We start from the raw sequence: 15717 nt of genomic DNA on the forward strand, positions 1-15717 counted from the left end.
TCATGCCTGTCAGCCAGTATTGACTCTGCCACTATTATCTTATCTGCACAAAGGAACCTATATCCAGGGAGATTTTGGGAAATGTTAACAGTTGTATACTGCTGTCCCAGAAGGACCTTTCAGTTTGAGGAGTGTATTCCAGAGACACAAGGCACTTGCTGGGAAGGCCTGAGATGAAACCTGTGAGTTTAGAAGATGGTCCTCTGCCCATTCAACAAGAAGATTATGCCACACTTCCTCTGTGAGATAATTCCAAAGGAACTCTGATTTAAAATGTGGCATCTTCTGGCACATATGAAGATTATTCCTTTGGAAAGCATGATCTCACCCTCTCATTTATATGCTATATTGGAAGACTGCAATACTCTATAAGATATTTTTACAGTTGTAAAGATATATTTTGGGAACGACATAGGCAATGCAAGTTATATTTCTTTAGGCTGAATGAAAAAAGCTAATCGGAGTCTTCATCGTCGAGGTATTCCTCTGCATTACTTAATGTTCGGACTGTACCTGGAAAGAAACAAAGCCCTCTATTAATCCAGGATAAAATCAGAAAAAGCCTCACATTTGCAATGCTTGCAAACCAGCAACCGAGAAACCTGATGCCTCTATTATTTAGAGACGTCAGGGCTACACAGATGAGGCTGTAGATCTGGATCTCAAAGGTAGGGCTAAGCCAGTAAGCACATCTCCTACATACAAGATTTAGTCTGTTTGCGACCTTCAAGAGCCATCTTCTGGCTTCTTGGAACCTGTACAGCAGAGCTGGAACTCTTTTATTCTATTTTCTGTATATATTACCTTTAAATTGCAAAGGAAAGGATGGGTGAGTTGGTGGAAGAGCCTCTATGGTTTTATTCTGAGTGTCTAGCTGGCTGCCATTCTCTGCTTAAAATCAAACACATTCCATCTATTCTCTCTCCTCCCTCTTTTCTCATCTAGGTTTTTTCCTGAATAAATATTTCTTAGATCTACTTACGAGCTTTTGCTTTTGAAGCCTACTAAGCAGAAAACAGAAGTATGAAAGTACATTCACCAGATGTACATCAGTGCCTGGAGAACTACATCTACTTTTGGGACTGTACAAAGATAAAGAGCATGGGATTTTTGTGATAGATGATTAATTGCCTACAGACTTTCAAATACATGGGAATAGGAATATGGATTATATATATAATGTAATTATACTGTACTACTGAGAGCCAGGAACTACAAGATCCTAGCCAGTCATAGCTTTGCAATAACATATTAAAACAAAGTATTAAAAATACTGGTTGCAGCCATAACAAGACTGGCATAATTTACAGAAGTGATACTCATGTTACACTAGACTTCTGGAAGACAAAAAATGACCAAGTTTAAAACCGACCTGCTTAACTGTTTTGATAAAAGAAATCTAAGAGAATTTTTTTTTCCTTTTGAGTAGCAGAAGTGGCAAAGGAAGAAAGGAAAGAAAAGAAAGAAATTGTAGAGCCCTGTGCTCAAGGGGCCGTACTTCAAGAAAGGACAAATCCCATTTCTTCTGTACAACAACTGTTCCCTTGCACAAATTACAATCTTTTTGCATTTCTATGAGAAGACTTTAATAACTTTTATTTCTTAGAATATACTTCAGCAATCATGACATTTGAATGCATGTGTATACACGTAAAACACAAAACTGAACATTTAAAAGCTTCCTTGGATGAAACAAAACGTTTTATAGATGGACTATGACAGAAGCCACATCTAAATACGAACAGATGTGAAACTGGGGACAGGAAGACTGCTGATATAGGACTGAATCTCTGACAAAGAGCGATCGTTTCACTCACAGACATTAGAAATGCTGAAGTGTAGAATCAATAGACACAGAAGAACGAAATGAATAAAAATAACAAAGAAAATACAAAACACAAGGGAAGTATACAGATCAGTGGTGTCCAGAGAGACTATAAAAAGCCAAATTAAGACAGAAAAACAAACAAGGAAGCTAATATTGAAATTGCAGTTAGATTGAGAACTTCAGCTCTTAAATCAAGGCAAACAAGAAAGGATAGTGTTTGAGGGTACCAGAGACTGGTGACAGATGAAATGACTAAGGATGAAAAATTAGTCAGTTATGAAACAAAATTAATTTAGAGGGAGTGAAGCAAATCCACCAGAAGTAGAAGATAAGTTATCTAGTTTCAGAAAATGAAATATTAATACAATTATTAGGGACATTAGAACAGAAAATACTCCTGTACCACATGCCTACAATTGACAGGCAAAGATTAAATAAGTGTTCCTAACAGCGATTAACTAACATTAGAAAAAAATATGAAAATGGAAAAATTTCTGCCCTTGGTTACAACTGCTTTCCTCAGAGTCAAAATTGATACAAATACTTTGTCAAGGTTTTCTGGGAAATCCTGGTATTACCTCTATCAAAAAACTGGACAGTATTTTTGCTGCAACTGCTCTTCTTGGCCTTCTAAAGCTGCAGTCAGCTGTTCCACCATTTAATTCCCATAACCACTAGCCAACCGCAGGTAAGCATTCCCTCTGTTCTCACTAGCCCTGTGATAATACAGTTGCTAGACTGCATATCCCACTGCTACAAGCTGTAACTCTGCTTGTGTTTTTAAGTAATTTCTCTTTTTTTTTGTGTAATTCACCTAGGGTCCCACTCCAACTTCAGCCTCCTGAAAGCTACAGGTAACATTAATTATGTGATACTGAACAATTCAGTATTTGTACATGGACACTGTGCTATCAGGAGAGATGAACACAAGCAGGAGGCAGCAAGAGTATTTTCATAAACACCTGAAAGCATTCATTCTTTATTTCTCTATTAGAGAGTCACTCACAGAGACACAGGAATAAGAAATTCTAAAAAATTAGCACTAAGAAAATAAAAGAGGAGCTTCTGTTGGTGTTCATTTGGCTTAGTTTCGAGGAACAGATAGGCATGAGGGGGAACATACTGCATTGTTTTACTCTCATACCCTGTCCCTTGTGGTATGCTGCTTTTAAAGTAGTTTCCATCCTTGCTTTCTGTCTCTCCACTCTGAAGGGCACGTCTTCCATTTCCTTCCCTTACTATTTCTGCACCTTCTGAACTCTTTTGCCTCTTGTTGACACAAGATGGCACTTTGTGTGGAGCCACCAACACTGAACGTGACAAACCACAGATCTCTATCATAACCCTGCTGAACTAACCCTCTCAAGTGAATCCTTCCAAACATAACTCTTAGACCATGTAGGTCCCAAGTGTTTTTTTTACAGCTATCAACATATTTATATCTGGTCAAAATATTAAGCGTCCTCTAAAAAGGAAAAATGTATCAAGGTAATAAAATCAGAAATACCTGCACTCTGTTTCTTTTTAAGCAGGGAAGCGCAAGCTGCATTGGTTGCCATGTCTAAAGCCAATTTCTTCTCATTGTTCTTCAGATCTGTTCTTGCCCCTTTGTAACAGAAAATTTTCATTATGAATCACTGTCCCAGCTATTTCTTGAGCAATGGTTATTATGATATGAGTTTCAGTAGCATGGGTAGAATAGTAATGGACAAAGGAATCTCATCTGTGGACTGCTCTGAAGCAGACTAAAAGCTATGGATGCTCTTCGATAAACTACATTTGGCTAGGGAACTCGCTGGCTGCTCTCCCTTTCCAGGAAGCAGATGTCATTGGTGTTTGGGGGTTAAGTGCCTAATCTTGTCTGCAAAGCAGGATGAAATTTATCTTTAGCAGGTGAGATGTCTACTTCCCAAACAGCTGCCAGAATTTTCTGCAAGCCTTACAAAGTCAGGCAGGTAAGCTGGCTAACGACTGTACCTGTGTTATAGGAAAACAGTTAAAAAATACAGATTAATAAACATTCAGGAATCTAGTCTGCCACACAGATTGTTGAAACCTTGGTGAAGATCTTTACCCTTTGCCAGCAGCATCTCTACAATATCTGCATAACCTTTCCATGCAGCAGCATGCAAAGCTGTGTCTCCCAATTTGTTCTGTGGAGTTAGAGGGAAAAGCAACAGGATTAAAATACAGCAAAAAAACTTTCAGCTTGTACCAAGGATGAATAACATCACACCTCTACTGTAAGGGTCTGTTGCTTTAACCTACCTGTTGGTTTAACTCTAGGTTTGCCTGGGTAAACAGAACATCCACTATATCTGCAGAAAACAGGGAGGGGGGGAATAAAGAGAAAAATTTAGTGGAAGCAAAAAGGCTTTATTGCATTCATGGTATAAATTTTGGTTAAGATTCAATGAAAGAGTGACCCAATCAACTAATGAAAATCTGTAACAGTCAGGCTGCATTGAGCAAACAACCGTTAGTCACAAAGATACACTACTGCATAAAATACCCAGAACAATACAACACTTCTTTTTGGTCTGTCCTTCTTCCCACTCTGCTTCTAACAGTTACGCTGATTAGAATGCCTGCTTCACCAGCAACAACAAAACACAAAGCATTTGATGAAGCTGAACCTCTCTTCTAGGTTTAACTTCTCTTAAAAAAACTAGAGTAAACTTAAAAAAATCCTGGCTTTAATATTTAGTACTGCAATTTTAGCAATCAGTCTAACAAGCAAATCAAGAAAACCAGAGAACAGTAATTTCAAATTAATTCTTTGATACCTTTGTGGCCTCCATGGCATGCCCAGTACAGAGCTGTGTTTCCAGCTTTGTCTAAGCCATTGACCCCAACTCGATTATCCAAACACTCTCTCAACCAGCTCAGGTTGCCTGAAAGACAAATTCAGTTTTGATTATTTTTTTTTTTATTTGCAAAGTTAACAGTACCATTAAAGGCACGTAGTTCTTTCTGAAGAGTGTCAGTCCTATGAACTTACGAGGAGAAAAAGTGATTAGCAGCAACACTTACCATTCATAAAACAAACAGTCCAAGTCATAGCAAACATCTTTTCTACCACTCCCAGAAGACCTTTACAACCCTATGTAGTTAAATGGATGGTACCAAATTCTTTTTCTATGTACACAATCATAGAGTGGCACTTCTATCAGGCTGTAAACTGGCTCAGCTTCTGAAAGCTGCAAAACTTACCAGGTAACTTGTTCAAGATACCAGACAACCAAAACAGACAGGACATTTTAATTCTAAATATATTATTATGGCAAAAACAAACAAATCACCCTTTAGCATTCCACAACTAAAAACCAAATCACACTTACCACGTTTGGCAGCTTCGTGAAGTGGGTTATCAATAGACTCGGCTTGCTCTGCCACTGAAATGAAACCAAGAGTAAATTATAACTACTTCTGAAAAATATTTGACACCTGTGTGGAAATAGAACTTTGATTTATTACAGAAGAAACAGTAATACATATTTGATTCTAATGTGAAAGGGGATTTGTGAGTGACGGACTAGGCAGATGCACCTCAATTTCCTGTATATAGGAAAGCAATTCAGAGAAGAGCTTGTGCAAACTTTAAACAGGAGCATCAAATTGATCAGTGGTTGCAAGCCACCAAGAATCGGGCCATATTTCATCTCTGTTGTTACTTCCTTTTCTACACTTGTAAGATAGTTTTGAGCAGCTGCATGTGGCTAGGCATTCAACCTACAGCTTACCATCTGTACTTATGAGTGGATTATTTCCCAGGGGCCTGGGAAGGGTAACTTAAAAAAAAAAAAAAATCTGTCAATAGGCTTCCTATTTGTTTTATGGAGATTTTTGATTATCCGTGAAAACTTGCAGGATGTCTGCAAATCCAAACCACTTAAACAATGTATGTTGTGACGGGCAGATTGAAGTTCAGGCTTCTGTAGACCTTTTCTTCATCTCACAAGCTTTAGGTTTTATTAGAGAGGAACAGTAAACAGTCCCTGGCCTCTGTGCTGTTGCAACAACCAAAAGAAAATGAACAGCGCTGTGAAACCGTTGGCAGCAGGACCATGACCTGGAAACTCTTTCTTAAAAACTTCTTTTCTAGGTGGAAAGTCCTGTGACTACTAAGGGTACAGGCAAGTAGGACAGTGTACAATCTGAGATGAGTAGGCTCTCTAAGCCCTTGCACTGTGGCTTGTTACAGGAGGCAGGGGGAATGTGAAAGTGTGTTCCTCAGATCAAACTGTTACTGTAATTGGACGCAATGCAAGCAAATGTAACATATGTCAATTACCAGAAATAAGAGTCTCAAGACTGTTGTGGCCTATCCAGATCTTTTCTTACTTTGGTGTGCATTTCTTCCATAATGCTTGTAATTTCAAGATTTCACATGCTTATCTCTCTAGCTGTGAGTAAAATAAAACGCAAATGCTAGATTCTGATATTTGAGTTTAAAAAAATTTGTGCAAACAGTGAACACAATCCTAAAGCAGAGCCAGAGAAGCCAGCCCCAGAGCAGACAGCCATTACACAAGCAGACCATGAACATACTGGTCATACTGAGCAGTGCCTGCTGTGCACAGCAGAAAGCATTAACACTAGCAACAACTCAAAAGCCTAAAAAATAACTTTGTCTTTAGAAAATTCTTGTCAGAAGTTCAGTAACAAGTATTTTTGATGCAGCTAGTACTGATTCTGTCCTCATCAGCTCATCCATTCAGTCTTTTCAAATGTGTTTCTTCAAGCCCAGCAGATGGAGCACAAGATCCCACCAGAGGCTCAGTAGTTTCAGCTCTGTCTCCAAATTTTGCAAAAAGGTTGTAGAAGAGCACAGGAGATCACAGTGTTTCAATGTTTAAGACGGAACCTAGGCAGTCCTAACAGTGGCAACTGCCGGGTGGGGATTTTTCAGTTCGTCTAAATCAGAAGACACTGTCTCCCATAACATCCTCATTAGGAAGCTGAGGAAGTGTGGGCTAGATGAGGTGACAGTGAGGTGGACTGAGAGCAGGCTGTGTGACAGGACTCAGAGGGTTGTGATCAGTGGCATGAAGTATAGTAGGAGGCCTGTAACCAGTGGTGTCCCCCAGGGGTCGATACTTGGTCCAATTTTGTTCAATATATTCATTAATGACCTGGATGAGGAGACAGAGTGTATCCTCAGCAAGTTTGCTGGTGATACCAAACTGGGAGGGGTGGCTGACTCTCCAGAGGGCTGCGCTGCCACCCAGCGTGACCTGGACAGGCTGGAGAGCTGGGCAGAGAGGAACCTAATGAGGTTCAACATAAGCAAGTGTAGGGTCCTGCACCTGGGGAGGAAGAATGCCAGGCACCAGTATAGGTTAGGGGTGGACTTGCTGGGAAGTAGTTCTGAGGAGAAGGATTTGGGGGTCCTGGTAGATAGTAAATTATCCATAAAGCCAGCAGTGTGCCCTTGTCGCCAAAAAGGCCAATGGAATCCTGGGCTGCATAGGGAAGAGTGTGACCAGTAGGTCGAGGGAGGTCATTCTCCCCCTCTACTCGGCACTGGTGAGGCCACAACTGGAATACTGTGTCCAGTTTTGGGCTCCCCAGTTCAAGAGGGACAGGGAATTGCTGGAGAGAGTCCAGCGAAGGGCAACCAAGATGATTGAGGGATTGGAGCATCTCCCTTATGAGGAAAGACTGAGAGAGCTGGGACTCTTTAGCCTGGAGAAGAGAAGGCTGAGGGGAGACCTTATTACTACTTACAAGTATCTAAAGGGTGGGTTGAAGGAGGATGGAACCAGACTCTTCTTGGTGGTTCCCAGTGACAGGATGAGGGGCAATGGGTGCAAGTTGGAACATAGGAAGTTCCGTTCCAATACACGGAAAAACTTGTTTACAGTTAGGGTGACAGAGCACTGGCACAGGCTGCCCAGGGAGGTTGTGGAGTCTCCTTCTCTGGAGATCTTCAAAACCCACCTGGATGCAGTCCTCAGTAATGTGTTCTGGGCAATCCGGCTTTAGCAGGGGAGTTAGACTAGATGATCTCTAGAGGTCCCTTCCAACTCCGAAAATTCTGTGATTCTGTGACATGTTCCCAGTATTCTTTGTTCTTCGGGTCTGCAGAGGCTTCTCTTCTGCTTACGCATGAAATTTTCACAAACGTGCAGATCCCACCCCACCTTCCCCTGCCCAGCCTAAAATGGAACTTGAACTGTTGTTCAGGTAACTTTTCAGTAAAGCACTCTGGAAGCAACTTTTCCAAATTATGTCAATGGGAACACAAACTGCATTAATAAGTTGTTGGTTTTATTTTAAATATAACACACCTAAATGTTCAAAAGAAATCTGAGTGTAGGTAAGTGATCACCTCTGGCAGATGGCAAGAGCAGAATCAGTCTGGAAGTCACAAACTAAAGTGAAATTTGATGTCATGGTCTCACTAACTGCACCATAGGCTTCTATTCATGTATTTCTACTAACTACAAGTCAGGACAGGAAACCATAGTGTTGCTACCACGATGTCTCCCAGTGAAGAAGGGCCAACATGAAGCTACCACAGTTACTAATGTATTAGTAGTTTTGACACAATCTGCCCATGTGACACTGCTACTCTGACTACATTTCCAGAGACAACTTGGAAGAATTGTGCTGTGTTGTCTGTACTCATGGCTTTTCAAAATGATTTTAGTTCAATCTGAAAAAGCAATTTCTATTCAGTCCAAACAGGTATGGGATACTTAAATGGTGCAATCCCCAAGAAAACAATGTTTTCTGTGGCTGAATATGTTATTTAAAAACCGACAAATGCCAAACAAAACAGCCCTGTTTCTTAAGTGGAAAAAAAAAAGTAATCAAAGAAGGTCTACAGAATTGCTCACAATCTGCGATAGCTTCCTGTCCATATGCAGGTTTACTTAACAATTCCAATATTGATTATTTATCTCTGTAAAGAGCCACTCCATGCTGTGTCAGACTTCTTGATCTCAAAGCTACTAAAGGCTGCATCTGTCCATCCTTAGGTCCACTTAAAAAAGAAAATGACAATGTACAGACTGAAGGAACATAGCCAAGATACTGCTAATAAGAAGATCTTAAAAACTGCAACACATTCACTGAGGGTATCAAGAATACAAGCCTACCAGTTTCACGTGCTGTCTGTAAAACCATCCTTTAGATCCAAGTGTTCTTCCCCTCAAAACTCAGAACACCTACTGCTGTTACCTGCACAACCAGAAACATGAATACTTGGCCAACTCATGTTATCTTCAGGTTATAAAAACATAAGACGGCCTGTCCACTGCTGATGTACAGTGGTGACTGTTATTGCTAATGTATTCAGAAATACTCTGGTAGAGGACTATTCAATGCCAATACTGTAACCAGTTTCGGAAGATAAGCGTACCAGTTATTTTTATTTAGTGATTTCCTTTGATTATGAATGACCTTAACAAATGAAAATATTCTGGAAATTACCATAGTTGCTTGGAATTAGTCCAGTTCTCCCTTTGCAAGTTCCTTTCCACCAATTGGTATCACTCTGCAGAGAAAAGAAAAAAATATTTTCGAAGGGATATGCTGCATCTCAAAAATAATCTCAGAAGTATTCAGACTGTATGGGATGTCTTATACTCACCATGTCCGAGATGTAAATGATATCTCCTTCTTCAAAGTACAGTTCATCTGGCTTTAAAAAAAATTAAAAAAGGAAGAGTAAACAAAAATGTGAATGCGTGCACTTATGTAAAACAAATCTCCCTTCTTTCAAAATAACAGTCACTCAAATTCTCTACCAAGTAGGCAATAGTGTGACAGTCTTTCATACTGTAGTTTGACTTGCCTACAGCTAACTTTTTGGATTTGGATTCCTTTCTGACAACTAAAGAAAAAGCCTGTGGCCTTTCCAATAGAGCCCTGTGCAACAAAAGCAGTGAAATATATTTTCTGTTTGTTATCTACATCCCTGTTTTGGTTGGTCCCAGTTCATCACATCTCTTAGTTCTCAATTATCTTTGCTGCCTTTGGAAGAAAAAAAAAAAAATCAATTAGATTGCTGATCTTAAATTGCAGGTAACTGATATGAAAGAAGAAAGCATGCTGCTTTGAAGAAAAGCTGGACTTTAAAAAAGGAGAGTGATGATTAATCAGGCAGTTTTACTCACACTAAGAACCATTATCCATCAACAGGCTTTTTCATTGAAACCATAGTACAGTAAGTCTAAGAGGCCAACCCTAGCAGAACTGAAGAAATGTTATTACAGACAAGATTAAAAGTAAGCTCCTCAAAAGCCTAAAATTTAGATGTACTTACCGTTCTGGGCTCAAACGTATACAGGGCCCTGAACACTTTAACCTGTCCTAAAAAAGAAAAAATGAACAGTATCAGTAGTGTGCCTTCTAAACACAGCATACACATACAGCTCTCAAATCCAAATAAATTCCTTTCCTTAACCCTTACAGCTGCTGGCTGAATGATTTTGTGCCATGCCTCTGTCAATGAAAGTCATGACAAAAAGACTCAACCCAGCAGCATGGGTTTTAAAAGAAATGGGCCAAATGATCAGCTAAATGTAAGCTGCCTCTTGTGCACACCTAATACGGTCTTCGTAGCTCACCATGCAAGTCAACTAAAGTGTTGCCATCGATTTCTGCAGCAAAGTGTGGTTTCAGTCATATCACCCACACACACTCATACACGTTGTATATATTTTACTAATCATATCAGATCTGTCAAAGGATACAGAATTAAGGAAAGAATAAAGAAACAAAACAATGACGACCAACATCTGCAACTTGTTCTCATACTTACTTGTAGGCTTTACTAATTAGGAAAATAATGCAGTAGCATAGAAATCATTGCATTTAAGAAAAATGACAAATGGTCACCAAGTCCTATTTATGGAATGTACAGCTGACATGGTGTTCTGTTCAGATGCTTAAAATAAGCTACAGTGTTCACAATTCCACTAAGTGGGCAATGTTTAGTTTAATGAGGCAGTTTTGAAGAGACTGTCAGCAGCATCCAAGCCAAGAAAAGATAACCTTAATGCAGAGAGGCACAGATTTAATTCTATAAACTGTAGAAGAAGCGCCCCTATAAACATTTTTTAAAAATTCAATAAACGTACATTTCAAGGGCACTGAGCAGAAAGTATAAGGTGAGCACAGGAGAAGAAACATGTATCTTACATGATTTTATTAACTAAAGTCCACTGAACTCAATAGAAAAATATATTATGCAGACTGTTCTGTATTGTTTACTTTTGAATATCTGAAGTCTTAAGTATGTGGGTTTGTTTACTTTTAAATATCTTAAGTATGTAGCTGTATTTCAGGTTCTTACACTATACTTTACATGTTTATATAGATCAACTTGTGATTCAGGCAGTATTTGGTCCATCAGGACAACGCATTACTTAGACCACACAAAATAGCCCAGGCTATTTTGTATCCTCAGAGAAGCTGATGAGCTTACTGACAAAGGTTAGTTCTGTACAATAAAGTGTGCATACACAAAATCTTACGTAGCGTATTATATGGAGAGAACTGAGTAAGAAGGGAGTAGGTTTCCTTATATCTCAAGGATAAGCCTTTGCCTTTCTGTAACAAAGAACCACTGCTAGAAATTTTTTTGCCTGTTTCTTGCTAAATGTAGGCTTTGTTACCCCAGTACCTAAAAGCCTACCCACAAGAGTGATCATTTGATAAAGTCAACGTAAGGGCTTTAGAAATGTCAGTCTAAATGTATACACGCTGACAAGCTTGAGAAAGGAGGATAGTACCCAACTATATAAACTGTCATTTTGCAGCAGTCTTGTTTTCAAATACCTCTGGATATTCCCTAGCAAGAACCATGCCACAGCACGTGTTTATGAACTTGTATTTACCAAGGCGTAACTATTAAGGAAAACATTTCTGTAGTCCTCTGTCTCAGGCTTCTTGGAAGCTAAGTATATGTAAAAGTATAACCATAAAATTAATCCATGTAAACTTTCTATATTGCCAAATGCATGCAAACACTGTATATATGACTTTTCTTCCAATTTGTAACTGTATCCCAGACTCCTCCCAGATCTCATTTTTTAATAATACCATAGAATTTCAATAGTTTTACTGTTTCTCTCTCTCACAGAGCAGCCATTTCCTAGACATAAAAGGTCCAACACTTCTCAGACCTTTGCCTCAGAAACTAAATAGCTGCACTGTGGCAACAGCTAAAAAGGATGAAACCTCTGTTCTGCTCGTTACCCATACAGAAATGATGAACAAGGACAGCAACAGTAACGTTTCCTAGCTCTAAGAGATCTAATGAGAGATCTAAGAATTAAATGTCTGAACTGCAGCTGGGAAGAAGTCAAACCAAAAAAAAAAAAAAAGAAAAGAAAAAAAAGAAAAAACAACAAGCGATGACAAAACAGGATGGGTGACAGAGTACTTACTGTCCCTTCTCCTTGGCTTTCTTACATAGATGACAGAAAAACACAAGATAGAACTGCACACTGACAACTTTGGCAACTTTAACCATCACCCACCAATTTTCAAGGTTTTATGTAAGTAAAAGGAGGAAATGGACAATAAAAGGGAAGAGTAAGAAATATTAAAAGGGGAAATGAGAAGATGGCAGAAGACAGGGAAAAGCAAGAAACAGTGTTGTGTGTGTTATGTGTTTCCTGTAGTAATGTCCCACATCTGTGACAACAGGTTTTCTAAAGCTATCACACCCTAAGGGGAGGAAAAGAAGGATGGAAACACTGATGCTGGTACAAGTAGTGCTGAAATGTTTAAACAAAGGGCAATTCATGGTTAGGGTTGTTTTTTTGTTTTTTTTTTTTTTTCTTTTTTTAATTCTATACAACTGAAACAGAGTTACTTCCTCAAATGTCAAGCTGTGGTGTCGCACACAGCACCACACATTCCAAAACACTTTTCTGTGATGAAATACACAGTACAGATTTGCATCTATAGAACTGCAGGGATGGTTAATGTTAATTTTGCAGCACCTTATGTGTGAGTTAAAGACTACTCATTACTAGCACCAACCTTTTAAGTATTTAAATATATAATATGTAATGAAAACAGGCATTAAGCCTGGTTGTACTGCTGCATTTAAGAGCTAAGAACAACAGGACTTCAGCACTTAGCATGGCAGTTATTTGTGCCAAATTTTAATGCAAAAAAATCAGTCTAGAAGACTTAAAATAACAAAATGTAAGGACACAAAGGGAACATTAAACTTGAATCTCAGTTCTGCAAATACCAACAAATTGTATTTTACTAAGCACATAAGTACCTCTAATCAGTTGAAGTACTCTTATCAACAATGCCCATCCCTCGGCATGCAGACAGACTTAGAGCTTCCACTGGCAGATGTCCTTTGGAGTAAGCAAAAAGTTAGAAGGTGCCTGAGGACCTCCTGTGCCCCCCCTTACTACCATCTCTACACTACGAACCACACTGTAAGATTCATGTAGGAGGGAGCATTAATACATCAGCACTGATTTGAACTTATCAAAGTTGACTGACTGCACCTCCCCACCATATACTCCTAGAGAACAAAATAGCCAGAATATAGAATGCACATGTACCTTTTTAAGATTTCAAAGTACCAGGCAGCCCGTTATTGACTTTATTCCCAGCACGGCTAACAATGGGAGTATCCCTTTTAAAAACAAAGGAAATGGAGGCACAGTGCAGTGATGTGTCCCACAATAAATCTTTTTCTAAGTGCAGGGAGAAATTTAAATGGTTTTTCTATCCAATCCCATACTTTAGCCATAAGGCTGTCTTTTTCGTTCTTACTGAATTTGCATTAAACATCTGCAAAACAACTATCTGACAAATTAAAAAAGATAACTTATTACACTTACTAAACAGATACAAATATTATTAGCATACGAACACCCCAAGCCAAAATTTGCCCTCCCCCAGCAACACAACAGGGTAAAGGAGTCAAACTAATGATTCTCTCTAACCAGCAACATAAAACAAATGCCTTTATCAGGTTGAGCTGCCCTCATGCCCTTCAAATTATTTTGGATAACTTCTACAAACGTCTCCTGCTTTTATCAGGAAATGAAACAGGCAACTAAGATGTCTAATATGACCTTCTCCCAGCTAAACGCATAAAAGTAAAGGAACTGAGGCAATGAACAGTAACAGCTTAAAAATGAAGCTTCTGATACGTACTGAACTGAAACTGCTGAGCTTTGTAATACAAAGCAATAAAAAAAAGACCATTTTCTCAAAAGACTAGATGCTTTTTGTTTCCTCCTCGAAATTGAGGTTGATTTTTAATTAATTACAGTATCATTAACATAACACTGTTTCCAAATAAGTGCTAAGTGTTTTCACAACAAGGAGTTACTGTTTCTCTCACAGTGATGCTTCCCCCCCTCCCCACTTCCTTTCTGTTCTTTTATCCCAGCTTCTCTATACCACTACAGACACTAGCATTAAAATCCCCCTTTTTACTCAACTTGCCACCAAAGTATTCTCTGCTTTCCTCTTATTTGCTTTCTCCTGTTAAAGAGAAAGAAGAAAAAAAAAAAAAAAAGAAAAAAAAAGAAGGGACCCGACCCTGCATGGCAGTACTTATTTAGATATTTGAGTTAGGCTGAACTTCCAGCACTGTTGGAGGTTGACCTGGCTGGACACCAGGTGCCCAGCAAAGCCATTCTATCACTCTCCTCCTCAGCTGCACAGGGGAGAGAAAATATAATGGCTCGTGGGTCGAGATAAGGACAGGGAGATCACTCAGCAATTACCATCACGGTCAAAACAGACTCGACTCGGGGAAAATTTATTTAATTTATTATTGGTCAAAATCAGAGTAATCAGAAATAAAATCAAATCTTAAAACACCTCCCCCCACACACCTCTCCATCCTTCCTGCGCTCAGCTTCACTCCCAAATTCTCTACCTCCTCCTCCCTCCGAGCAGCGCAGGGAGATGGGAAATGGGGGTTGTGGTCTGCTCATCACAAGCTGTCTCTGCCGCTCCGTCCTCCTCAAGGGGAGGAGGCCTCACGCTCTTTGGGGTCCCTACCATGGGAGACAGTTTTCCATCAATCAACAGAAGATTTCAGCATTAAACTGTGCCAGTCAAAATTAATTTGTGAAACTGTGTGCACGTGTCTTCCATGAGACTATTCTTGATTCTGATTTTCTATAAACAAATGTTATTTGTTCCTTTTAGTCCAGAGACCAACTGTTGCAGTCTGTGGTTGTTCCTGGGCTACCACAGTTTGTCATCTACACTGGTACCAGTCAAACCTTTGCATTCTTTTCAATGTTTGTTTGTTTAATACACCTTCCCCTCTTCCTTCCCTCTGATTTGTATGCCCTATGTTCACTTCCCCTTTCTAACAAGCACTGCTTAGAAGTGGAAGATGGTTCTCTAACCATTGGGGTCTCCACTTTTTTCTGTCTCGGTTGTAGCAATCCTTAAATGCTGTGTGGCACTCTGTTATGTCTCTGTGAAAGATCCTGTGAGCAAAATGCCAAAATACAAACTGCACTCCTGTAAAATGTATTTCCACTACTTTTATTCCTGTTTGAAGGTGTAGGTGTAAAGCACCTTATTTCAGAGTTCCTGAGAAGCCAGAAAAGAATGTTTCAGTCTGGCCATAAGGTCCTTCTAATAAAACTGCACATCTCCAAAGAGATGTGCAGATGATAACATGGAACATATCTTTGTTTACTAAAGCAAACTGCAAGCATATCACAAATTATTCCAGTCTGCAGCTTAGCTTTGATATTGTCACTTGACCAAAAGATTGTTACTTTGAATTGCTGGCATTGCCAGGTTGTGTAATTCCTTGGCAGGTTCTTAGGCCAACATTGAGAAAACAAACACAGTCTTTTTGCCACCACGCTTTCTGTGAGGTCAAGGAGAAGATGTTTCTCACTTCCTTCAGAGAAATCCAT

General features: G+C 39.3%; 1 protein-coding gene across 1 annotated transcript; it reads right to left on the reverse strand.

The window, feature by feature from the left end:
* Positions 1 to 265: 265 nt before the first annotated feature.
* OSTF1 (osteoclast stimulating factor 1) lies at positions 266 to 15717 on the reverse strand. The gene is made up of 10 exons (XM_009887719.1): positions 15699 to 15717; positions 10104 to 10150; positions 9429 to 9479; positions 9269 to 9332; positions 5170 to 5223; positions 4615 to 4722; positions 4097 to 4146; positions 3903 to 3981; positions 3336 to 3434; positions 266 to 513 (listed from the first exon to the last, which is right to left on the reverse strand). Exons 1-10 carry the CDS (start codon positions 15715 to 15717, stop codon positions 455 to 457), a joined length of 630 nt encoding a protein of 209 aa, XP_009886021.1. The 3' UTR covers positions 266 to 454.

This window comes from Charadrius vociferus, unplaced genomic scaffold, assembly GCF_000708025.1.
Source record: "Charadrius vociferus isolate BGI_N301 unplaced genomic scaffold, ASM70802v2 scaffold286, whole genome shotgun sequence".
Classification (NCBI taxonomy): domain Eukaryota; kingdom Metazoa; phylum Chordata; class Aves; order Charadriiformes; family Charadriidae; genus Charadrius; species Charadrius vociferus.

What these genes read in the sequence shown, in the direction of transcription:
- OSTF1 (XM_009887719.1), bottom strand. An exon ending in ATACGTTTGAGCCCAGAACG is followed by an intron (nt 9,480 to 10,103) that starts GTAAGTACATCT and finishes TTTTTTTTAAAG; the next exon opens with CCAGATGAACTGTACTTTGA. An exon ending in ATGCCATGGAGGCCACAAAG is followed by an intron (nt 4,147 to 4,614) that starts GTATCAAAGAAT and finishes TGTTTTCTGCAG; the next exon opens with ATATAGTGGATGTTCTGTTT.